Source organism: Ambystoma mexicanum, chromosome 2p (genome assembly GCF_040938575.1).
Source record: "Ambystoma mexicanum isolate Mex_15411 chromosome 2p, UKY_AmexF1_1, whole genome shotgun sequence".
Taxonomy (NCBI): domain Eukaryota; kingdom Metazoa; phylum Chordata; class Amphibia; order Caudata; family Ambystomatidae; genus Ambystoma; species Ambystoma mexicanum.
In genome coordinates this window covers 793449082-793474888 of record NC_090923.1, presented here as the reverse complement: position 1 = coordinate 793474888, position 25807 = coordinate 793449082, and the positions used below count along the sequence as shown (strand labels likewise).

General features: G+C 42.3%; 1 protein-coding gene across 1 annotated transcript in view; it reads left to right on the top strand.

Annotated features, from left to right (window-relative positions):
* Positions 1–25807, top strand: part of LOC138566800 (inositol-trisphosphate 3-kinase A-like) — a 796057-nt gene that overhangs the window by 666620 nt on the left and 103630 nt on the right. The window contains exon 4 of the mRNA XM_069644458.1: positions 22389–22488. Coding sequence (XP_069500559.1) covers positions 22389–22488 — 100 coding nt within the window. The remainder of the gene's footprint in view (positions 1–22388; positions 22489–25807) is intronic.

Genomic DNA, 25807 nt, shown 5'->3' with positions numbered 1-25807 from the left:
TGATTCTGAGGTTTGTTTTTTGAGCAATGGTAGCACCCAGGATTGTGAGATTATTAGGCACAAGGTTCGTCTTAAAGGAGGCGTTGATTAGCTTCGAGATGAAAGGGGCTAGGTCTATGGCTGCGTCCTTAATGATTTGGGCTGGACAGTTGCCTCCTTGCAATTAGAGGGTTTTGGTGAGGGTTTAATTTTTTCTGTCTCAACGATGGATATTTTTTAAAGCTAAATGTTAAGGGGGTGTTATTATGTAGGTTTGGAGGCGGTTGCTGCTGAGGTGGGGGCTCAGCCGGTAGGAGCAGGCAACCTTTCTTTTTGGCAATTTTAATTTGAAGGGAGCTAATTTTATCAGAGAGCATTTTGTATGTTGGTACACCAAGGCTTATCTTTAGGGGTGTTGTCAACCTGAGGTATAGGTGATTCCATTTCACGAAGAATAGAGAATAATTCCTTAGTGTCTGATTTAGCCTTCGATATTCTATCGTTGAATGTGTTCTTTTTTTGTTCTAATGATTTCCTTTTTATACAGTTTGGAGTGATTAGTTAACTTAATTTTATTTTGCACAGTAGGCGAGTGGTGGCAGATTGCTTGCAACTTTCTTTTTTGGATCCTTCATTATTTCAATTGAGGTGTGAACCAGTTATTCAGATGAGAAGTCTGTCTAGCTTTACCAGTTTTCACCGGGGCAATGGTGTCAAGTGCCTTTAACATGGCACTATTGAAGACTTCCACTAGTAGGGTGGTACAGTTAACGATGCAGATTGTTAACTGTGTTGTCAAGAGTAGGGGTAGATGTGGTAGTAGTTTTTCTGCAGTTATGTCTTTTTTTATCCTAGCAGGGAGTGGCGGTAGCATGACTATCGTTTTAGGGTGGATAAGGTCAAGTGAGGCAGAGAAGGTAATTAAATGGTGGTCAGTCCACAATTGAGGTATTATATTAGTAATACTAGTGTTACAATTCAGCTCAGCAACCCAGTCTGGAGTCCTTCCTTTAGCATGTGTAGGGGTAGAGACTCTTTGTGTGAGCCTGTAATCCTTCAATAGTGAGGCTACAGATAGGGCATGTTTATCATTGCTGTCGTTGAAGCCGAGATTAAAATCTCCCAATAGCAGAATTTGCGCATGGTACTTCGTATTATTGGTCAGGATACTATTTAAATCATCCTCAAAGGATCCAGTTGGTCTATAGATCACATAGATGGTAAGGGTACAGTTGCTAGAGAGGTGAAATTTAGCTGTGAGAGTCTCACAGGACTGGAACGATGTGGTAGTAGTCAGTCTAATAGGTAGGTTAGATTTGTGGATGATGGGTAGACCACCGCCTCTGGTGTTTGGTCTGTCAACTCTTAGTAGTTGGTAGCCCTCTGGAACAGCTAACATAATGGCCGGGCCTGCGGCCTCGTGGAGCCAAATCTCTGTTATGACCAGCAAGTTCAAACTCTCATTAGTTAGGGTGTCTGCAATATTGGCGGCATGAGCCACCATGGATCTGGCATTGATAAGCGACCCAGGTAGTAGTAAGGTACTTGTAGGTTTAGTAGTGGAAGGTTATTTAGTTTTAGTTTGGTTAGCTTTTTGGAAGATTGTTTCGGTAGAGGCCGAGGGGACAGAGGACAATGGTTGTGGTGTTGAGTGCGTTTATTAGCTAATCCAGTAGGTTGGGCAGCCTTACATGAGAAGCCTCTAATGGTGTGATTGGTTAGAGGTTCATGGAGGCGGGATAGTCTTGCTCTCAATCTCATATTTCTGTCCTTAGGTGAGCATGAGGAAAGGGAGAGGGAGGCCATTATGGCAAGGAGGCCTAGAATAAAGTGGATTATCTGAGTTCTTATGGCTTTCCTCATGAGCATAGTCCAGGAAAAGCAGTTTATGGATAGTTGCAAGTTTAGACTATTGCATAATTAGGTATAGTCTAAGTGCAAATCTCAGCTGTCGGGCAAGTATAGGCTAGTTGCAGTGTTAAAAAATAAGGTAGATATAGTATCATGCATCATTCAAATGGCAGGGTAGGCGTGTGCTAAATGCATCAGTCAGATGATGTGGGCCAATTCAACATCCAAAATGGCAAGGCAAGCGTGTGCTAAATGCATCAATCGGATAAAAGGCAGATGTGGGACAATTCAACAGTCGGGTGGCAGGGCTAATATAGGCTAATACAATGCTGGGCTAGCGAGGCAAGTATGGGCTGAATGCAACGTTCAAATAGAGAGCCAGATGTAAGCTGAATACAGTATTCAGATAGTAAGGTAGATATGGTATGGAGCAACATTCAAATATGCAAGATAAGTAGGCGCTGGATGCAGTAATGGAAGTTGTGCAAACAGTAGGCTAGATTCAAGCGTTATAACGTGGGTAAGTTCAAACAGTATAAGTACCAAGCCGCGAGTCTACAATAAGTGACAGCACAGTTATGATCAGGCGGCAGGCGCATATAGCGAAACATATTGACAAGGCATATACTGGTAGTAGCTCAAGGCAACATCTCATAGCCATTGTATAGTCAATAATAGGGGTTACAGGTAGGTTAGCAGTTAAAAAGTTTAAAGGTTCGCCGGAGCATGAAGTGTCTAGCATTTAGCGTAGGTGTAGGGCCGGCATGCCAGTGAGGAGATTGCTGGCATGTGGGTGGTGATCGAACGGGGGGGGTGTAGGGTCCCCGGGCTCAAGGTCACAGTGCCTTATATTAGCGTCATCCGGTGATGGCTGGTCTTTGGGGTACACAGTTCCTGGCAGGAGGCAGGGTCAGGCATGAACAGGCTGGGACAGGTGTTTGCCTTTGTTCGTGGCCTTCGTGAGGATGGCCGGCTCGCGCCTCCCAGGAGGGCGATTGGTTAGCTTTTAGACGGTGATGGCCAATGGTTGTAGCTGGTAGGGCAAGCTGGGGGAGACGTAGGAAATGGAGCCTGGAACAGCTAGGCATCCATCTTGAAGCGGGTGCCCACGTGCAGCCCGGTAAGGGAGCACAGCAGAATATGGGGTATTTGCTGCTGTTGGAGAGCCTGGCTGTGATTATTTCAGCAGGCAAGAGCAGTGTTGGACGTCGGTGCGCATTAAACCGCACTTAGATAAAATAAAGCGGCAGAGATATAATGCTGACTGCAGGTTCTGGGTGCTTACCTTGAGGAAGGGAAGCTCCAGCTTTGTCTCCTCAAGGGGTGCACTGCTTGGGCAGTGTTGTTGGGAGCTCCTGCTCCTTAGGCGAAGGTCGGATCAAGTGAACAGGCTGGGACAGGTGTTTGCCTTTTGTTCGTGGCCTTCGTCAAAGATGAGGAATCGGTTGGAGGACACTATCCATTCGAAGAACAAGTTACCCCTGGTAATGTTCTTTTGACTGGATGTTCCTCCAACATATTCCTCATCGCCCTCTCAACCTACCCCTCTGTACAATTTCCCATGATATTGCAGCTTTCGTTCCCACAAGTACTGTCCTGCCCGTATTTATGGGCGCTTCTGATACACAAGGAGGGAAAAACAGAACTGAGGCCAAGGGGAGCCGTGCATGCTAATTGTAACATCGGATGATGTCACCCTCGACTGAGTCCTTTGCGGGACGTCCTCTGATGAAAAGAATTCCGAAGCTGGACATTACATGTCAAAGATGAGGAATACGTTGGAGGAACATCCAGTCAAAAGAACGTTAGCAGGGGTAAGTAACTTCTTGCTCGATTCTCACCACAGTTGGCAAACTGAGTGAGCAGGTAAAACCATTTTGTAGTCCTTAATCAAGAAAGATTAAAGTTTTAGGCCACCACAAAATAGCTAAGAGAACCTCTGTTCCCCTCAGTATTCAGAAATCGCGTCAATTTGATCAAAACTGTGGTTCACAATTTTATATAGTGTGTTTTCTTGAAAGTATGGTTTTTCCAAACACTGCTGTTGGTGAAGGAATAGCTCAAAAATGCAAGAGATGTTCAGGCCCTTAAATCCGCTCCTGGGCATCTGGCATAGACCGTAAACGTGGGCTACCTCTGGCAAACGAGGCTCCAGCATACAGCTGATCGCAAATTTAACTCCAGTATGTTATGCAAACTGTACTTTTGCGTACATTATATACAGTCCATTGTACTTTAAATGTCTTCCATATGTATCAGAATTCGCATTCATATACTTTCGGAAATGTACAGAGTAAATTTCATGTAGGTTTGTCTGCATGGTGCCAGTTGGACTGGGGAGTCAAACATAGCTCCTTGTAGCTGTTGATTAGTGCGAATCAGGCCCTTCTAGGCTAGAACCAGGAGCTAAACCGTTCCAGCTCCTAGCTATTTTGAACCCTGGATTTTCCTAGATACTAGAATTTTAAGAAATGTAAATGTACACTATATGTGCATAGATCAATTTAATCAATGATATCCTAGTGCTTGTTGAGATAAACCACCATGTAATGCTCCACCACACCAATACATGTTTGATAAAATAGCTGTTGGTCAATATGTTAGTCTGGTAAATCCACTAATCAAAATGTTAGACAACAAACTTTTCAAAAAGTTCCCCCATCTAACCATGATTGCTATTGCTAGCTTGCTTCATAAAAACTGTTATGTCTTCATGCACTTCCAGCCACTGCAGGATGACACAACTTAATTTGCAATGCCCTTTGCCACCGCAAGTATGATTCCATCCATCTTCAAATGTACTGCATTAATTGGACCGAAAATATGAAACACTTGTTGACCACCGCTTAATGATCATGCAGTGACACAAGGCCAAAAAAAGGAAATGCACAATACAAAACACTGTCTGAATACATTCTAGAAGCATGAAACTGAGAAGCATGCAACTGATACACTACAGTAATCTGTTATGAACATATCGGGTTTATAGATCTCTTTTTCTAACTAATGTGCAAGAAAACCCATATGACATAAGCCAGAATGTCATGCCACTTACTGTAGTGGGGTATGGCATTTAAAACACCAACTCTCCTAACCTTAGTTTTCTTTACCAGACCATGTTGTCCCTCTACAGTTAAACTGGCACTGTCTGCCTTTATTGAAACATGAGTTTCAAGTTATTCCTAATTCACATAGCAGCTGAATTGCTTCTCCTGAGGTCCAACCTATCTCTTCTAGAAATAATTTGGATACAAGCCATCTACTTCTCTGAAGCACCATCTCCCTGAACATTTTAGTTAATTTGTTCCCCAAGAGTAGCACTTTCTTTTCCAACTCTGTCCTGCTCTTTGTACCGCCTATACACTGATAGAGTTCATAAGGAATCTAAGCTTTGAGCCTCAAGTCAAAGCGGTGACTAATGTAGTTAAAGGTCCTCTTTGTGCCTGAGCTAAAACTTGCAGCTTATTGAGCAGGAAATGAAAAATATTTTGTTCTGGCTTCGTGTCAGGGCTGGTATTCCTCCCCTGCACCTGTATATTTATTAAACAATTGACTTAGTTGTAGACATTATATAGATTGATTAGGTGTGCAGTGATTGAGATGTATTCATGTTATGCTTATTGAGCAGACCCACTGAAAATTGGTGGGAGAAGCAGCAATTTTAAATGACCTGCAAAATTGCATTTCCATTACTCAAACATCAAAAAGTTTGAAGGGATCTGATCAAGCAGTGTCTGATTAAGCTACTATTGTCCCATACACACTAAGAATCTCTGAGTAACCTTTAGTGATACCTCAACTGCCTGAGAATTGTCCACCACATGCAAAGTAGTTTGTGGCTTAATGTTGAAATGATCTGAAATCCAGATGATCTAATGGCAGATGCTGTGCTATCTATGTATGTGGGTGCATCCTATTTGTCCATGATTTCTAGATTATCTTGATTGTCTCCATCTTTTAATATGTACCTTTTTAATAGTTATTTACCTTAACTTTATAATACTTTGTAATGTGTTATTTATTTGAAGTTGCAGAAGCATCGTTTGTGCTTTATGAATATCAAAACAAGCCACTGCTATGCCCATGATGAAACTACAAATACCCAGCTAATGCAACCACTGCTCATGAGACCGACATTATACGTTCAGGATTTAGTCTTTGCATTCTGGTACTTGTAGCCCATTGTTTGTTTATAATGGAAAAAGCAGAACTTCAAGTTCAAAGTAAAAAGAAATGAGTAGGACAATGCACTAGACCACTTGCGGCAAACCTTGCAAATTATTGGTATATTTCAAATACACTGACCGCTCAGTTGTTTAAACAATTAATCATTTACTAATATGCCAATGGTTTGCCAACACGTGTTTCGACCTTCAAAACCTGGTCGTCTTCAGGGCTACAGTGCCAACAGACAAATCCACGTTTTTGCAAAAACAAGTTCTAAAAGGCTACATACATATAATGGTGTTTGTGTGTATTGGCATCATAAGTATTTTAAAAAAAAATGCATAATCATAAACAGGCCCATAACATATTGGTACAAATTGAAAAACGTGACCACATGACATAATTACAAAAATCAAACCGTTACAGTAAATTAAGACATATGAACCAGAATGCCGAATCACACTTAGGTTGGGGGTATAGGAAAAACAAGTTGCAGCTTAATTATTCCTAAATCAAAAACCCCACTTGTCTGATTAGTCGGCACCTTACTGTCCCAGTTTAGTAGCTAATGTGTATTTCCCTTTTTAACCAAAACCGGCATGTGACCACCACCAAAAAAGCCTATTTATGTGGACTTTAAATTACTATTCCCAGTGTCATCCCGAAGTGTTCAATATTAGTATAGTATTCCATCCTCACACTGCATTACAAGCAAACTCATGATTATGTTAAGACCAGCAACGTACAACCCAAATGTTGGATCTTGTCTAATAATTGCATTAAATATTCAGTTCCGAGTGGAATGAAGTTGCTCCCCCTGATTATTTCAATCAAGAGTCCAATCACATCAGTGTTGGGTCTCTGCAAAATTATATGTTTAACCACCAAGTATATTTTCATTCTAAAATAATATCTGTTAGCAATATGCTTATTAAATTAAAACTACACATTTACCACAGTTCGAATGCCAAAGATAAGTTCTCATATATAAATCAATGTATAGTGTTTATTTACAATCCCAGGGAAATCATGTTTCAAATTCTCATAAAGGATCAACATAAATCAACAAACAACCACAATGACAACTGTTATTGCTAAAGATAAAGGTGAACCTTCACCAAAAGAGAATACCATGTTTTATTAAGGCCAAGCCTTACTTGCTTAATGCAAGTCAGAATTGCTGTATTCTAGTTAGAACATTAACAACCTTTCACTTCTACATCCTGTCCAATATATCTAAAAATAAACCCACATCGCCAACTGGTTGTAATATTTAAACCTTCCAGTAGATCTATAGACAAAAAAAGCAAACCATATTGGTCCTAAAAGAGAAGCCAGGGCATCTACACATGGAACCCAACTGAGCCCTTCTTTTCTCAAACCATTGGAACCCACAAGGACGTGGTTACATCAAAACTGGGTTCCATTAATGTGGAATGTGTATTATGTTCCAATACACTAGGGAGTGTAAAAGCATCAAGATTAATATAGAATTCAAAATAACTTTGTGAATTGCAGGACCAAATTTGTAGTGTACTGTATATTGTGTGGGCTGAGTTATATTGGAAGCACTATCCGGGAGTTACGGACATGTATTGGAACACTTTTTTTCGTTTTTTTGTTCCCTCAACAAGGAAGATTCTATGTTACCCCTCCCTGTGCATTGCCAGTCATGTCACTAAATGAAGAATAAGGCGGATTGGCATTTTGTTGGTTTAAAAACAATAGCAGCAGATATCAAGTTGGGAGATGGAGGAAAAAGCATTGAGAGAAGCTGAGGCAAGAATAATTTGTGATCATAGAATGTTTCTGCAAGGATTGAATACTGATCACGATATGGGGATATTTTTTATAAGATCATAAGCATAATAAGGATGGATGTGGTCTTCTGTGACCTATAGCATTTTTGTTTATGTGCAATAGATGTGTTTGATAACCATGTTGATAACAGCCATATCTGTCTAGAGGTCTACAGGGCACATTATTGGGTGGACTCAAGTGGGAAAAAGTATTAAATCATAATTGTGATCGCTTAAATATTAAACAACTTTAGGGAGCTCAATGCCCTATTTCACATATGCTATGTTCAGAGTGAATAGGTTGGTTTTGCTTGTGTAACAAACCAATAACCGAGAGAATAAATGAGGTTATCTCTTTCGAGATTTATGATAATCTCGAAAGTGTTATTCATGTGATCTATGTAAATTTGATGATTGTTCCATGAATATACAAGAAATGTGTACAACAGCATTCATGATGATATTCATGTGATGCGTGCAATTTCGATAAAAATTACATGAGCATATAAGAAATATGTACAACAGTGAGGATGTTATTTAGATTCCTCAGAAGTCCTGATTCCAGAACTCTACAGCCCTTTGTCTTCCAGCCTGACTGCAAGAATCCAGTTTAGACTGGAAGTCTGGCTGTCCTGGAAGGACTGCCAACAGCCTGTTACAAGGCTGTTTGATTGGCTGGGTTCCTGCATAAAACTCAGATCCTGGAAGCTGATGAGGTAGTTTACCACTGGAACCGAAACTGAAGAGGAAGATGACGAAACCACTGCTGAGACAATTTTCACCGATTGGAGAGCCTGCTGTGTAATCTGAGCCTGCTGTAGCCCTTCCTTCCAATCGACCTGGGGACTCTGAAAACAACGACCCAGAGCCTGGTGAGACGCACTAGACTCAAGAAGACCTGTATTTTGAGCCATTGCACGCTGTGCTGTGACTTGCGGGGCTGCTGTGCCCCCATACCCTAGGACCTCGAGCCATTGTGCGGTGCACGGTCATCCGAATTCCGAGTCTTGCTGAGACTTTGTTGGCGTCCTGCTGGATCTCTGTAGGCACGATTCTAGTCCAATAGGTCCCCTCACCAGAGCGCTGGACCTTGCAAGCGACAAGAGTCCGACAGGCGATATTCTGTCTTCTTCTGGGCTCCTGAAAGAGGCGCGAAATCCAGAGCCGCATCCAGCCGCAAGGAAAACCTTGCCTAGAGCTTTCCCCATGATCCTTGCTGCAGGGGTCCTTCCAGTGTCCTGTTTTCTTAATGAAGGAATTCAACAACTGGGTTTTTGGCTACAGATCCTAAAGTTCTGCAAAATCATCTTCTGTGCTGAGGTACTGTGCTGGCTTGGGTATTTGCTTACCTTAATTCTATTGTGATTACGGTGTAGTTTGAGTGTTTACTGTGATAAGGAGGCCTCTCGACCAGTTGACCCAGATCCACTGCTGGAATCCTATGGTATCTTCTCTGAAGCCCCTGCTCACTCAGATAACTCTAAAAGTAAAATACATACTTGTTTGAACAGTTATCCTTAGGAACTCTGACTTTTGTTACTTAAGAACCTATACTGACCTGCCTGTTGGACACTAGACCCTGGTGACCCCCCTTCTGCTACTGAGAACACTCAATCTCCGGACCCATATACATGGCATGACTTAACCGTAGCAATTGTTATTCACAACGTGCTTCGGAGACAGATGTCTGAAATGGGCTTTCAGCCACATACAATTTCACTATTAGCCATGTTGCATGAAAATAAGACATCAAAGTAAGAATATCTCCGCAGGGAACCTTGACTGATTCAATCCCGCCTTTTGTCGGAGTCAAACAGGGCTGCAACTTAGCCGCCACATTATTTAATCTATGCTTAGCTGATATGGACTTTGTATGGTCTCAAAGTATTAACTTCCCAGCGAGACTAGGCAAACTCCATATCCACTGGATAGCATTTGCTGATGATCCCCTGCTATTTGACATCACTCGGTTTGGGCTACAGGCTAAGTTAGAGCTTTTTGCTCTTTATGCTAATCAACTTAATCTGCGTCCAAATATTACGAAATCGAATACTATCATCTTCAACAATTGTAAAAGAAAAAATGTGGCATTTAAATGTACCTTTGGCGGAACCAAAATTGAACGTGCTCCCTCTGTAAAATACTTGGGTTACAATTTATGTAACTTATCCTCTGCCACCATGTGGAAAAAAAGCACTGACAGATAAAGTGAAGCCTCTTTGCTCACAAATGAAAATAATTTACGGTAGATATTGTGACTTCTATGTCTGCGCTCTTTGATTACTACACACTAAAAGTAGAGGCAGTTATCCTTTATGGCTTAGATATGTGCCTGGTAGACCACGACACTATCCTAAATCAAACTCAGGGAATGTTATGGAAAAATACTCTTAGGCTAGCAAATGCACTCCCAAATGCAATATTACGGCATGAGCTGGGGATTGTACCTTTGGCAGCAAGATATAACTGGAAGCTGCTAAATAACTTCTATAAAATGTTAAATCCACCTACCAATTCCCTCTATGAAAATATTGCCAGTATGATCAGGGAGGGTAATCTACACTCCATCAGGATAACATCAACCTTAAACTAAATGATGTACAGGAAAGACCCTCCTATGTAAAAGAACGGCTCTTTGAACACCACTAGTTGCTAAGAATAGAATCTGTCAAAATATCAACATTGTAATGACATAGCACGCTTTCCTACTAAACGTGTACCTTGCCATGCGTACCTAACATGGTTTTCTTGCAATAAGACATGCAAGTTATATCTTCACTTCAAGTTGAACCAGCTTCATACCGATTAGAGAATACACCACTGGGTTAAAGGAACACTAAATGATACTAATGGGATGTGTCGGTTCTGTGGGAGCGGTACGCAAAAGGAAACTTTAAAACGCTTGACTGTGTATTGTAATTATTTCGAGATACATAGAATTAACATCTTTGGTATAGCAAACACAGGCTCATCAATCATCGGAAGAGAGCTGTTTTGGACACGTATGTGCGGGACAAACCCAAAACTGGTGCTACTATTGACCTGTTTATTGGCCATAATAAAGAGATTCAATCTAAAACCATGCTGGTTACTGTATGACCTTACTATTAAGATTATGTAGGAAAGCATCGAGCTCAGGCATTGATTAAGTTCGAGAAGTCACACAACTGCAAACTGTATTGTATTTTAAATTTGATATGTAAATTCTGCTTAGGTATTACGGCTGTTTATTTTCTGCCAATATGTCCACCTCTGCACAATTCTGGCGCACCACAGTATTGTAATAAGAAACTATTTTGAAATCCTAAGCAGGAATGTCAATCCCTGCGCACATAATAACAGCATTCATTAATATTTACCTTTTAGAAAACCTGTTTAGGAATGCATATCTCTGTGCACATAACATTGTTCACGTATACATATTTTTATGTCCAGCATGCACTTGCACTCCATTAATGGAGATGTTTACTCTAAATACAGGATTGTCTGCATAGAATGTTAATTTTATACTCTTTAGGAATTAGCCTTTTTAATAATATTTTGATGACGTTATGCTGACATTTACTGTGTAAAATTGAAATGTCTGTAGATTGTAACTTATTAGCTCCTTTTAATTTGTTCTAAATTTACAATTTTGTAACGTAATGACTCAAAGAAATGTTTGTAAATCATACTATAAACGACAGATAAATAAAATAAAAAAGAAGCCCCTGTTCCCCCAACTAACTCTAACAGTAAAGTACTTCTAACGGTTATCCTTGGGAACTCTGACTTTTGCTACTTAAGAACCTATATTGACCTGCCTGTTGGACACTAGACCCCAGTGGCACCCTTCTGCCACTGAGAACACTCAGTCTCCAAGAAGGATTGGGCCTTTTGCCTAGAAAAGAGAATAAGTCTTTAAAAGTGACGTACTTGCAAATGAAGTTGGTTGGTAACTGTAACTCGCAGAGTGAACAGTTAGAAAATGTATTACTTACCTTACAAATGTTCTGCCATTCTGAAAAGTATATGTAACCTCTTTCTTTCCTTAGAAACTGTTTCGCCATTCTAACAAAGTAGATGCAAGGTTATTTTACTTAATTGGTTGTGCCTCTTTCCCAAAAGTAATGCTGTTGGCTTCACTATTTCTTTCAGAGAATAGGTGTATAAGTTTCCCAACTGGGTCTTGCTCCCCTTGGCTTGCTGTTAGCCTGTCCAGAATAAGTCTGCATCAGGTTTTTCCTACCTAGAATACCTTGAGTATTCATAAAGCGTAACACCGGGTTTCTCTTTCCCTGGTCTGTTTTAGACAGACACAAAGGGAGTCTGAAGTTTGTACCAGCCTATAAATTGCTGATATCTCCTTTTTAAAAAGTGTATATAGGTTTTACTTATCTTGAGGTAGCGGTTTGCCATCCTAAAGTAAGTTACAAAAATTGTTTACTTCAATCTGTGTTTTACTGATCTCAAGGGCGCATGTATAGAATATTACAGCCTTATGTTTTACTCCCCTAGTATAACTGTGGATTATCACAAAAGAAGTTAATTGTTTTTACGGTGCCTAGAATAAATATTTCACTAGTCGCAAAAAGTATATTGTCCAGTTGGTTTACTAAGTGATTTCTTTTTTAGAGTCATGGTACAATTGCTAGGGTCTACTACCCTTCTATTACTGAAAATAATCTAAAAGGAAACTATTGGTTTGACTTCCCTATAACTCCTGTTAGGTGTTCCAAAGGTTCTAGGATTTGGTATGTGTACCTTCAAGCACACTATTGTGTTTTTCTATGATGTGTTTATATGATCTGTGATAGTACTTATTCCCCCCAAGATTTATCTTGGCCTACTTGTGATTAAGTAAACCATTTATTTGTACAATACATAGTGTTTGTGTTTCTTTGGACCACAATTGCTTTGTACTGATTGTGCAGCACCCCGGTCCCCCCCCCCCCCCCCTCTCTCTCTCTCTCTCTCTCCTCCACCTGGGATGGGCTTGGCTGCTCCGTTTACGCTACCCTGAACTCTGGTGGTATTGCCTTATACTAGGAGTTGAGCCTTGTACTGCCTCGGTTGAACGGTTTTACTAAGCCCTTAGTTAAACTTCAGAAGAACTGTCCTAACAGGCTCTGGTAAGCCTTGTTTGGCTTGCCCACACCTGCAAACACTCCAGAGCTTCCTCTGCTCGGTTTCCCCCGCAACTTGTTGATTTCTTTCTGGGGCTCTTGTTGGTGAGCCTTTTTGATCCACCACACCGGCACTCGCTTTTTCCTCTGCAGTTTCCCAGGGAAATGTGGTCTGTTTGCGTTCATAACATCTCTATACTTCTTGTATTGCCGATATTTAAACATCCCGCCAAGATGATTTGGTTCTTTGACTACTAGACAGCACATTGTTGGTTCTAGAGTCTTTTGTCTTTGTTACTTCTTCCTCGTCCCAGTACTAAAGTTGTGTGTGTGTATGACTGAAGGTCAATTGGGGGGGGGGGGGGGGGGGTGAATAGAGATCTAACCTAAAGTAGCGCAAAAAAGGTCTGCAGACATAATTGACAGGAAAAAGGGGGGGGGTAACCATGTCTGATCTAAGGGTACCTCATCTCCTCCCTCCAGGTCTCCTCCACCCAGGTGATCCTTCTTTGCATATCCACCGCCATGGTCCGGATCCGGTTGCAACGGCCTTTCCCTGGCCACCTATGGGGGAGGATATTTTTGGGGAAGAAATGAGGACACCCTCAGTTTCCTCCCTCTGCGCCTTAGGCTAGTTTCCATAAACATGGAGTGTGCTACGTGTCAGTGTCTCCCGGTTTGTTTTTGGTTGTGTAGATGCAGCTGGATTTAGAGGGGAAGCAGTGAATTGAAATCAAACCCAAAATTATGACCTTTAGCTATTTAAAACCAACTAGTATTATACAATGGCTACAGAAATTCAGACCTAGAAATTCAACCTAGATTCAGTTCATAGGTTATATACATTGGCTATCCATGACAATTCATTTGAGTAATACCATGGATACTCTCAAAATTCATCTACATTGGCTGCCCTTGAAGAATCATCTATATGTAATGCTGATTACCCAAAGTCTAAGTGCAATACATTGGTTATCCACAACATTTCAAGTAAATGCAAGTACATTGGTTACCTTACAAATTGTGTTGATTCATTTCTGTGCCCTTTGTCCTGGGAAGGGTTTCCCAATGTGGTATGCTAATCTGCACCCAGGGCACGCCATTGGAATGCTACAGAAGCCTCTTTAACCAATCGCTCTCAACAGGGAAAGTACTGCGATTATTCAAATCAGCATATAAGAAACCCCTCCTCAAGGACACTGCGGGCGACGTGGAAGACCTGTCTAACTACAGGCCAATTTCAAACATCCACTACCCAGCAAAACTGTCTATGAACAAACACAAGAGCACGTAGAAAACCATCAGCTACTGGACTAGGCACAAGTTCGTTTCAGACCTACGAGAGGGACAGAGAAGGCACTCTTCTCCATCTACGATGATCTAAAGACAAATGCAGACTCTGACACAAACTCGGCACTAATGCTACCCGACCCCTGCAGTGTTCGACAGAGTCAACACTGGCATCCTCATAAAGAGACTGGAAGAAATATGCATTACCGGCATAGCTCTGCTCTGGCTTAAATCATTCCTAACTGAAGGTTTCTGTTCTAACTGGATAAAACACAGTAATTGCCCTTTCTCGGGTGTCGGGCGACCCCGCCAGAGCCATTGGTGGCTGCTATTTTGTCTGCACCTTCAGCTGTGTCGGGTACGGATGTCAGGCCAAAATCCTTGCCATCTGCATCCTTGTGGATCAAACCGTACAGTCCGCTAATGGACTAGAATTCGAGAATGTCCTTTCTACCGACAATCTCTTCTTCCTACTTCAACACTGTTGCACTACATGGACTCTGGATACAGAGCATCCTCCTGAGCCTAAGGATCCCAAACCTCTGCCTCATGCTCTGTGTTCAGGCCCGCCTCCTGAAATGCCCCTCCAAAAGGATGTGGCGCATGTTCCTGAGGATGATAATGCGCAGGATCTGCCTTCGTCAATCAGGGCTTTTCATGACCGATTGGTTGATTTTATGTTGTATTTAAACATTCTGACACCTCAACCTCCTACTCTACAGGCAGGTGTTTTGTCAGGAGCTCTTGCTTTGACGACACATGAACTATTCCTTCTAAAGGATGTTTTGGCTGAGACCAGGAAAGTGTGTGGAAAAAAAAAAAACACACGTGCCAATACATACACAAAAAAATAGACGCTCGATACAGGCTACAAGCATCTGAGGAAATTACCTTAACTACATGCCCCCTCTCGTCTTCTACGGAGGTGGTAGAGGCTACCCTCCATTCCAAGCATTTGGAATCGTCATCCTCAGAATCACAAGTCTTGTCAAATAAGGATAAGAGTTTGAAGGAAGGAGGTCTTTGCAAATGCGACCCTCAGCTCTGTCAAGCAAATACTTTAGCAATGCTTGCTCAGCAAACTTAATACTCTGGAAGGAGTTTTCAGAATTTGAACAGTTCATTTCCCATGACAAATTTGACCATTTCAATATTGTTTTGAGTGCCAGATTTCTGGCTCAGGACCTGTTGAGGGTTGCATCACATCATATTGACACTTTGCGCACAGCCTTATGTTTCGCCAAGCGCGGCTGCATGCAGCAAAATTCACACAGGAGGTCGAAGAGAAGGGGAAAAGAACTCTTCCACATCTCTACTGATGACGAGTAGGCAAAAACAAAGGCGGGTACTTTGAGTAATTGTGAGGACGAACAGCGATTTAGCCATCAATCTGCAAAGCCCTCTTACCCCCTAAAATTGGACTTTCATTCCATATCCTTTTCAGGGTTTTCAAGTTCGAATGTCGCTCCAGCCAGACTGCTCCACCGAGTGGCCCTCTGCGCAAGCAGCAGAGAACGTGTGGACAAGACTTTTTCTCTCTCACCAGCCTTCAGCTTGGGAACCAATACATCCTCTCCTGATAAAAAATCCAATTGATGGTTTGGAATGGTCCCACTTTACACCAGTAGATGGATGCATCTCTTTACACCTGGAGGCCTAATGGACCATCACAAAAGACCCCTGGGTTCTGTCAGTAGCCTGTTCGGGTTTCCGCCTTCTCCTGCCAATTCCTCCATGCCGTACTCCTCTGCAGCAGACATGGTCTCTCACTCCATTCGGAGGTTCAGAAACCTCGGGAAGTAAGGGTGCTGGAACATGTGCTTCTGGCAGAAGAGGGCAGGGGCCTCAACTCGCACATCTTTGTAGTGGCAAAATCCAACCAGGCTGGCGTGCCCACTATTTGAGACATGTCAAATTTCAGTTCCCATATTCCCCAGGAAAGACTCAAGATCACACCCACATAAATCTGCTCCTCACTTGTAAAAGACAATTGGCTCTGTGTGGTGAATCTTCAGGATTCATACTTTCATATACCAATATGGCCTCAACACCCCAAATAACTTTGGTAGAGGGTGAACATGTTCACTATTGGGTCCTTCCTTTTGGGCTGAGCGCAGCACCAAGAGATTTCACAAAGATGATGGCTTTGATAGCAGTGTTTCTCTGGGTTCGTGTAGTCCATGCTATCCATATTTGGAGGACTGGCTGTGCAGGAGTCGCTGTCCACAGAAAGCAGCTTTATAAATGTATTTGTTACTTCAGCTTCTTTTCAAACTGCGGTTGTCTGTGGACTGGAGGAAGTCTTCAATGACAATCTTGCGAGATCCAGTTTTCTTGTGTTTATGATGGAACACAGTCCGTTCCAAAGTCTTTCTAACGGATGACTGGGTGAAACACCTAGGGCATACATGTAACCTATTTCTGCACTCCACCCACATGTCAGCATGGTAGTTCCAGAGACGTCTGGGCTTAATGGCTTCCTACGTCTTAACCCTTCCTCTAGTAAGGTTAAAGATGAGACCGTCACAGATGACGCTCAGACAGAACTGGTATCAAGCAACCGATCCAGATTACCAATTGATTTGAGTGTCCCTGGAGATGATGCCCGACCTCCACTGGTGGTCGAACATCGCCATCCTTTCAGTGGGTACCCCCTTTTTGGAACCATCTCCTCATATGACTGACAATTGATTGTTCCCTGCTAGGCGGGGGGGAGGGGCGACGCTAGGTCATCTGTGGGTGTTTGATCTGTGGTCTTCCTTGGACAGACAATATCACATCAACTACCTCAAATTACTAGCCATTTTCCTAGCCATGAAGCTTTCCAGTTCAGTATTTCCAACAAAATAGTTTGAGGACAGACAACTCGGTTGCGATGTTTTGTGCACAAGCAAGGCGGAGTCTTTGCCCCTGGTGGACCTTTGCCTTCAGAAATGGGAATGGGTAGTTCACAAAGGAATTTGGCTGCAGGTGGTGCATATTCCTGGCCAGGAGAACATAGCGGCCATTTCCCTCAGTCGTCGGTCTACTGCAAACGATTGTGAGTTTTTCTCTCCCAACTCGTCAGGGACCCGGAGTGTAGAACTGTTTGCAACATTATGCCTCCAGAGAAGGGCTGCATCTAGCCTCCCTGGGAGATGCCCTTTAAATTTCCTTGGACGAAAGCTCTGCGTTCGCCGTGATTTTGATTCATTGCGCGTTGCTGAAACTATAGAGGTGCACAGCTGCATGCTGGTTCTTATAGCACCCTGGTGGCCAGCCAGGTTCTGGTTTTCGGAGCTAATGACACTCAGTCCCTCCACTTGCCAGAAATTCCCAATTTCCTGCACTTGTGTGACCAATAGCTGTGGCATACCTCCCCACAATCTCTCAACTTTGTGGCCTGATCAGTTCGACCTCTCCGATGATATATGCGCATCAACCAAGCTGCACGCAAACCCTCTACTTGTGCACAGTACAAGAGCAAATAGCTCCTCTTCTGTCACTGGTGCTTAATTGTCTAGCTTCAGTGGCTTGTGTGCTCTCCTTTATCTCAGACCTTGCATCCACGGGCATTCATAATGCGCTCTTGCCGTACGTACCTGTCGGCTATCGGGGGTATACCTCAATACTGATTCTTCTTCGTTCAAGCTCACAAACCCTGTGATAAAACGTAATTTCGTTCGTCTTCTGCATCTTTCCTACCTAGGCGAAATGGGACCTCAATGTTGTGCTCAGCGCGTTCTGCCATGAGCCGTTAGAGCTGAATGACGGTGGACTTGAAATTACTCACCTGGAAGGTGGCCTCCTGGTTGCTTTACTCTAGAAAATGATTTCAGACTATTCAATTGACCAGTCCATCACCGTAACAGTGATTTTTTCCAAACCCCTCAGCTGAAGAACGAGTCCTTCAAAACTTTGACGCCTTTCGTTTGATCTTCGTAGGACAAAGGACTTTAGATCCTCTTCTCGTCTTTGTGACATTTGGAAAGTCACAAGTCTATGGGGTGGAGGGTCAGGGAGGAAGCGCAGCAAATAGTCTGAAGGACTGAAAGGGGCCTTGGCTGTAAGAGTGTCCCTGCCCTAGATCATATTTACTTAGTTGTGCATAAGACTATGGTGGACCTCTATTTTTATTGTATTGGTGTCTTTTATACAGGTTCCTGATCACACAAGTGCTTCAAGGAGCCAAAGTCACAGCCAGGATGTAAAGGCATGCATAGGCCGTTGACATTACTCTCAAAGCACGCAGGTACATTTCAAAATTGCTTATAAGAGCAGGGAGGAGGGAGTGGGTGAGCAGAGAGAGGAGAGATAAAGGGAGGGTGGGGTTGAAATTAATATGTGCAGTTTACTGAAGGTTAAACTGCTATTGGGGTAACATTTTATCTTTGAAATTTGGACTACCTTTTGATGTTCCTAATAGGCACCTGTCCAAATTCTGGCAATTGGAAGACATTTGAGCTTGTTGATCCTGTAACTTACATATCTGTCAACAAGTCCTAGAAGTATGGGAAATAACCAGAATAACTAGCCCTTCAACTGCAGACCAAAGACTGACATTTCAGGCGCACTAATGCCTGCAGGCTTATGTTACACCAATGGAATGTAACCATAGATAGCTGTAAAGTATACTGGAGAGAGTGGAAATGAGAAAATAGTATAAGGGAGATCAGTATAATTTGTTCATAAACAGAATGAGAATTTCAAACTTGTAACAATGTGACCAACTTCCAAAACTGTTAACATAGTAGCATTGAGCCCCATCGAAACAATAGGGGTTTGTAGTGCAAGGTTGTGAATAAGTTATGGAATGCCGCATTTGTCCCCTATATGTTCTTATTTTAGAAAGCCAAGTACAGCTCCTTCTGATTACACCTTGTCAGTCCTGATTGTTATGCCTCCAGTATAACTGTGTACTTTATACCTCATGTGTCTGACAGTCCGGCACAGAGCGATCTCATCCTCAATAAAAACAATAACAAAATCCACCAGCCCTGCCCTCTCCGCCCCCATATTGACAAGGTAGTCTGTAAAACCCACTTCCAAATCTACATGCTGCTCAATGATCACATACTTCAAAAGGGGCCAAAAGTTGACTGGACCAAAAATTGGACCACGTTAACCATAAATATGTAGACCTAAACAAAAACCAAGTAAGACCCATCTAAAACTGTACAATGAAAATGGTACAAGGTCTCGAAGCCTTTGACCCTATTGCATCTGTGAAAAGGCCCTCGTGTTCTTACTGATGGAGGACCACATCTCTTACAAAATCCTCTGACTAACATATTGAGGTCTTGCCAGCAAACTGCTCAAAGACTTCTCGTCTCTGCTGGAAATATCATCGCACCACTGAAAACCAAAGATCTGCAGGTATTAAATGCCGTTCCTTGTCTAACTACATTCAGTGGACTCCATTACACACTGAGGAAGATCCTTTAACAGTTAATTCTGCGTGGCTGGGGAAAATTGAAGGTAACTATCTCCTCCCTTATGTGGCTCAAAAACAAAACCTCTTTTCTAATAAGGCTTTCCCTGAACCATTATGAAGACTTTACATCGCCCTTTCCTACCTAACCTCACCATGGAGGCATGAGCTAATTGCACTTCTATACAGGCACAATAATAGGCCCTTTATACCAGAAATGTCTGAGTTTTAGCCAAAATCTGCATCTTCACTTGTACTTATTCTGACCTCGTTTTTAAAAATGTTTTTATAATTATTTGTATTTTGTTTACCTTCACCTACTGCCACCCTCCCTGGAGCTTTGACACAACATTGTTGTAATTCTATGCTTTACAAAACAATGAAAAAAAGTTAGCTCTCTACAGAGAAGAAACATGTGAAGTATAACTTTTGTAGAGGTATATTGGCACCTATAGAAACAGTTTACATTATCCTCCTACTGTGACATCATGGCAAGAATAATGTGTCTCAGAAAAGGTAACTCCCAACATCAATCGGTTGCTAAATCCACGTACAGGTTAGTGCAGATACATGGAATCCTTACTCAGTGTAATAATATAAGATAAATATAAAATAGCGAATTCAAACTTTATCTATTCCTTTTTTGTTTAAATCTACAGAACCCAACTATCCAGATATTTCTTACCTGAAGAAGGGCAAAATACGCCCAAAACACATAGTAGATGATCGGAATGCAAATACATCAACCTATCGGGATATCCATATATTTACTATTGAAAAACACATATATTGTGAATTCTATTGAGATTGTAAAACAAGAGAATGTAACTGTATTGTCAAATTGAATGCAATACCGCAATTACGTAAAGTTTATGTGAAATTAATTGGTCATCTTGAATGTTTGCAGGTTTTAATGTCTATATTTTTGACAAACTATAAAGAAGAATTCTCTACATCAATGCACAAATTCTAATTATTATATGCCCAACTTGTTAGTTATTTTGTGTGCCCCTATTTGCACCTTGTTAGGCTCTAGGTGCCTTCCCTTCTCACATTGTTCTGATCTGGTAGCATGGATCCAATAGGGAGCACCGGGAAATTTAAACAAACGTATTGACCTTATACCAATAGTTTATTTTTAAAAAAACCATTTAATCAACTTGTGTGAACCTCTACAACCAACCTCACTCCCTGCATCACTCAGTCCTTATGGAACAGTAGGCTTCCTGGCTAGGTATTTTGCAGCTTGCATACAATGTGGGAGACTTTCTCTAGTGTCCAACCCAAATTGGTAGCCCTTGCTTGAAATTCCGCCAGAATGTTGGTTCAGATGTCCTACTTGGACCAAAGGTTCACCACCTTCCGGCTTCCACTGCCTCTCCTGCAACCTTCTTGTTTCAGGGTCCTGGCACGATTGCCCTTTTTCCCTTTCTCCTTCATTGTCTTGCATCTTGACCGTAAGTGACGTATGACGCCGGTCAAGTGGCACAGCGAGTAGAGCGCTCGCTTTGACATCGGTGCAGAGCCTGCGAACGCAGGTTCGAATCCCGGCAGCGCCAAACTCAGCGTTTCATCCTTCCGAGGTCGATAAATGAGCACCACACACCGTGGGTAATAATAAGCAGCGCTCAGATACCTGAGGGTTCGTAGCGCTATATAAATGCCAAATTATTATTATTATTATTATTATTATTATTATTAAGTAGGGGTGCCTGTCCTATTCATGCTCACTCCTTCGCTCCCTTATCTTTGTTCATTTGCACCACCTCAGTGCTCCCCTACATGCTCATGCCGCCACTGCTCTCAGGCTGAATACTAGTGAGTTTTGCTTCCTGCTCGGTGCCAGATACACCCCTTACTGCTTCCTTAACATAATCTCCTCCCACCTCGCTTGATCCTTATACCATTGTATTCACCACCACCACCACCCCTCCATGTAATTTTCAGCCTCCTGCCTCCAACTGATGTTGCACTGCCTCTCCTCTCCTCCGCCTATGTTCCAACCTGTTATGACTCCTCTCCCCTACTCTGATAATCCTCCACCAAACTCATATTTTCCTTTCCTTCTCCTAGCAGCTTCTTCCAACGACTTTGTGCTTTTCTTCTCCTCCTCTTCACCCCAGGCACCTCCGCCGTCTCTCCTCTCCTAGTAGCTTCCTCCACTCTCTAGTATCATGCTCTCATTAATGTCTGTCTCCAAATACATGCTTCCTCTTTCTCCAAACAACCAAACTGTTCCTTGGATTCACATGTCTTATAGAGTGCTTTGATCCCTTCGCAGGGCCAGGTTCGACATGTGTACGCAGCAGTCCCTCCCTGTTATCTGGTTGTGATTGGGGGCAACACATTGACTTCAGCTGTTGAAACCACGGGGTTACTGGAATTCATGGACCAAGCCTACAAGAGGCCCATCCACCATCTTGGATGCAATTCGGCCATGCATACTGCTTAAAGCCCTCGCTTCATGTATACTATCGCTGCTTGTGGTTCTTAACTTGCTTGATCCTTTGCTGCACAGAAACCCTGTGATTGCCGTAGAATGGTGGGGCTTTCTTTCACAAATAGTTTCCATGCAAATGCTATTGTAAACTTTTTGGGTTCATTTTCTGTTACTGGGAATCACTTGAAGGGACAGGCACGCATTACACCAGCCCTTAGTGTGCTGTTCGCCAATGTTCTCATGTGGTGAGCGCCTGCCTTCGGTTGCTATTGGTTTCACACATGCTTAGGCATTTTGTCCTTCATTTATCCTCCTATTAACAGTTGTCTCTTTTGTTTACCTTTTAGACAAAATCATGGAAGAAGCTAAAGACAATAGTGCACTGGTCTCCATTTGTTGTGTCGTTTAAAAAAAGGTACCCTTGGGTCCAGTTGGCTGGACATGCAGGTGAGGCATTCTTGGTTGTGGTCAACTCTTTTCAATAATTACATTTTTTTTGTTTTATACATGGATTTGATTGGTTTTACAGAAAACGAACACCGTAATATGATTGGGTATTTCTTGCAAGTTGCACACATATTGCCAGAACCTACATCTGCGATATGATACAGGTGATACAAACAGGAAACCAAAACCTCTCCCTCTCCCATTTCCCTCACATTTTCTGGACTTTGGTGGGGCAACCCCAGTGTTCAACTTCTTAAACGTGTCATGTAAGATGTTCGTTATTTCTCTCCCCTCACTCCTGCCATTGGTACACCGTCTGAGACCCGACGGCCCGCTGGCTTCAGCATTCCCTACTGTACCGGCTGTGTTTTTACACACACATGCAGTAACAGACTTGGAAATGTGTACAAAATATGCAACTTCATGAAATGTCATGATGTAGTGCTGTGGGGTTCTTGATGGAAGAATGTCCCTTACTGCAATTTACTTTCACTATTGCATTCCAAAACACATTCAAATTGTAATTGCATAGACAGCAATGGATAATTGTGCAGATTTATGAGGGGAGGGAAGAACACAAGGTCCATGAGTGTGGATGGTGCTGGCACGCCTGGACTGGATTGTCCATGAGTGAACGTGGAAGGTGGTGGTTAGCAGGTTGTTTTCTTCTTCAATATAGCAGTTCATAAATGCTGCCATACGCCACACTGACCCCCAACAGGAACCTTAGCGGCGATGGATCACCCCAAATTATTGCGGCTGAAAATGCAGAATTTTGAAATGCGCATTTCAGGGCATGTATATGTGGGGGTGGGTTACATATTGTATGGGGGGTTATGGGTGGGCTCCCCCACCGCATATTAGTGCATTGAAATGTGCAAGAAATAAAAATTCTGGATTTGTTTTCTCTATCACATAGATTGCTTGCTGCAGGCTGTGGTTGAAGGGCCATGAGCCTTTTGTGTTTAGGTTAGTTCGGTAGAGGAGATGGGGAAGCAGACTGGTGCTGAGAGTACTGGTACTCTGTCAGACAAGCAAGCTTTGTTTGGATAAAAATGCTCTTAAGCAACTTACAACGTTCCAGCATCACAGGCATGTGCAGTTTCAAACTTGAACGGTTATAATAGGCAGTTTTGTGCCATGCCACTCTGTTGCCCCTTTCAGTACTTAATAGAGGTATGCCCCTTGCTGCGGGTCCATTTACCGCTGCATTCAAACACTTATCCAATGAGGCGGTCTGTAGTTTTGTTGCCAGGTGACGATTGAAGGAAGTATCACATTCTAGAAGCTATAGATTTGTAATTGTGACCACAAAAATTGAAACCTTTAACATTTTGGAAGTTCATTTTTACGTTTCAACATTTTCTTTCTCCAAGATGATTGGTCAGATTGAAAGCCCCATGCTATTTGGTTAAGATATAGTGAGACCATTTCCTAGGACCCATTACGTGCACTTCAGCTATGTTGCTTAAAGGTGTTTAGTCACACTGACCTCTAAAGTAATACTGGGAGTCCCAGCCCCATTTCTTGACTGCTTATTTTTCAGAGCCTTTCATTTTCTATTTATTTTTATAACATTGTGATATCTTCCTATCACTCTGTGCCCTGTGAATTGACCTGTTTGGTGGCATCGTGAGTGATTTTCTTAACCCCTATGTCTCCAAGAACTAAGGTTTAGTTGTTTAGATTTGTGTGGGATGATTTGTGTGAAATTAAGTTTCATTTTCTGTAGTGTTTAGTAAGGTGGTGCGGAGTGTGTACTTTAGTTGTGGTTTTAGGTTTCAGCTGTGGTAGAAGTATGTGTGTGTTTTTATTTCGTGTTTGATGGTTAGTTTTCAGGATATTGGAAGGTTTTTAGTAGGGTAAGTGATGTTGGCAGCCTCTATGCCCTTCTGTGCGGTGGCAATGTTGGTCTGGCAGGGTTTGTTTTTCTATGGTGGTTTGTGTTCAAATGCTTTATTTTGATATGGAGCATCCAGGTTTCAGTTTGTTAGATTTCAGTTGATTTGGGTGTTTCTCTTGTGCTGTGTTGGCTGTTTTCATTTAACTGTTTCCTGTTTAGCTAGGTGAGTAGAAGAGACATGTTTTTAGCAATTTTCTCAATTTTAGGTGGTCTTGCATTTCCTTCGGGAGTACATTCCAAAGTTTGTCAGAGAATGTTGATTTACCAGATTTGTGCTTGGAGTATTGTTTTGGTTTGAGGCAAATATTGCTGGACTGTAGGTGGAGATTTGTCCCTGTATGAACTCCTCTTCGGCAGGCGATTGCTTTGTGGGTTATGCAGAGTGTTTTGAATAAAAAATGTTTGACTGGTAGCCAATGTAGGGTTCTCAGTGATGTTGTGTGATGTGTTATTGAGTCTGAGGAGTAGTCTTGCTGCTGTTCTCTATTCGCTATAGTTTTTTGGTACAGTAGTCCTGCATTCCGAGATAGATGCTGTTGGCATAGTCTATTCTTGACATGCGGGAAATGATGGTGAGTGTTCTATGTGGGAAAGTGAAGAAAGGTAGCATCCGCTTTAATGTGTGCAGGTGGAAGAAGCAAATCTTTACTGCTGCGTTCTTCCATTTCGAGTATTTGGCCATTAATATCCAGAGGTTTTTAACCACTTGGAAGGTTCCAGTCGAATTTCCCATTTAGGTAGGCCATGAAATGTGGTGGTGTTTCGACAGGTCATTGGCGTGATCATGATTTCTGTTTTGTCCAGGTTGAGTTTAAGGCTGTTTGTACTGATCCACTGTTTTAGTTCTGTGGGGCAGTTGATATGGGTTGGGTCTTGCTACTACTACTCAGACCCACAAATCATCTAGAAAATCAACACTTGTGGCGAAGAAGTGAGACCATGTGTTTTGATGAGGTTCATGAGTGATCATGTTGATGTTGAAGAGCAGCCTTGTGGAACTCCACCACTGTTTGTGTGGAGTGCTGAGTTGAGGGGTTTAGCCACATTGTTTGTTCTTTCTCCTAGGAATGTTTTTAACCATAGTAACGCTGTGTTGCCGATTCCTATTTCTATGAGCGCTATGATGAGCGTTTCGTGGTGGACTGCGTCAAAGGCTGCTGATAGATCCTTGTAGTATTTATGCTGATGTGACGTTGGAGTCGTTGTTGATTTTTAGATCATCCCTTTTAGTTAGTAATGCTGTTTCTGTTCCTCTGTGTCTGAAGCCACTTGTGCCTGGTCTAGTATCCGATTGTTTTCTACATGTTCCAGGTTTTTTTCGTAAACGTAGCTTTCTCAGAGTTTTGCTGGGTAGGGGATGTTCGAAATTGATCGGTAGTTGGTTAGGTCTTCTGTGTTTCCCGATGGGTCTTTAAG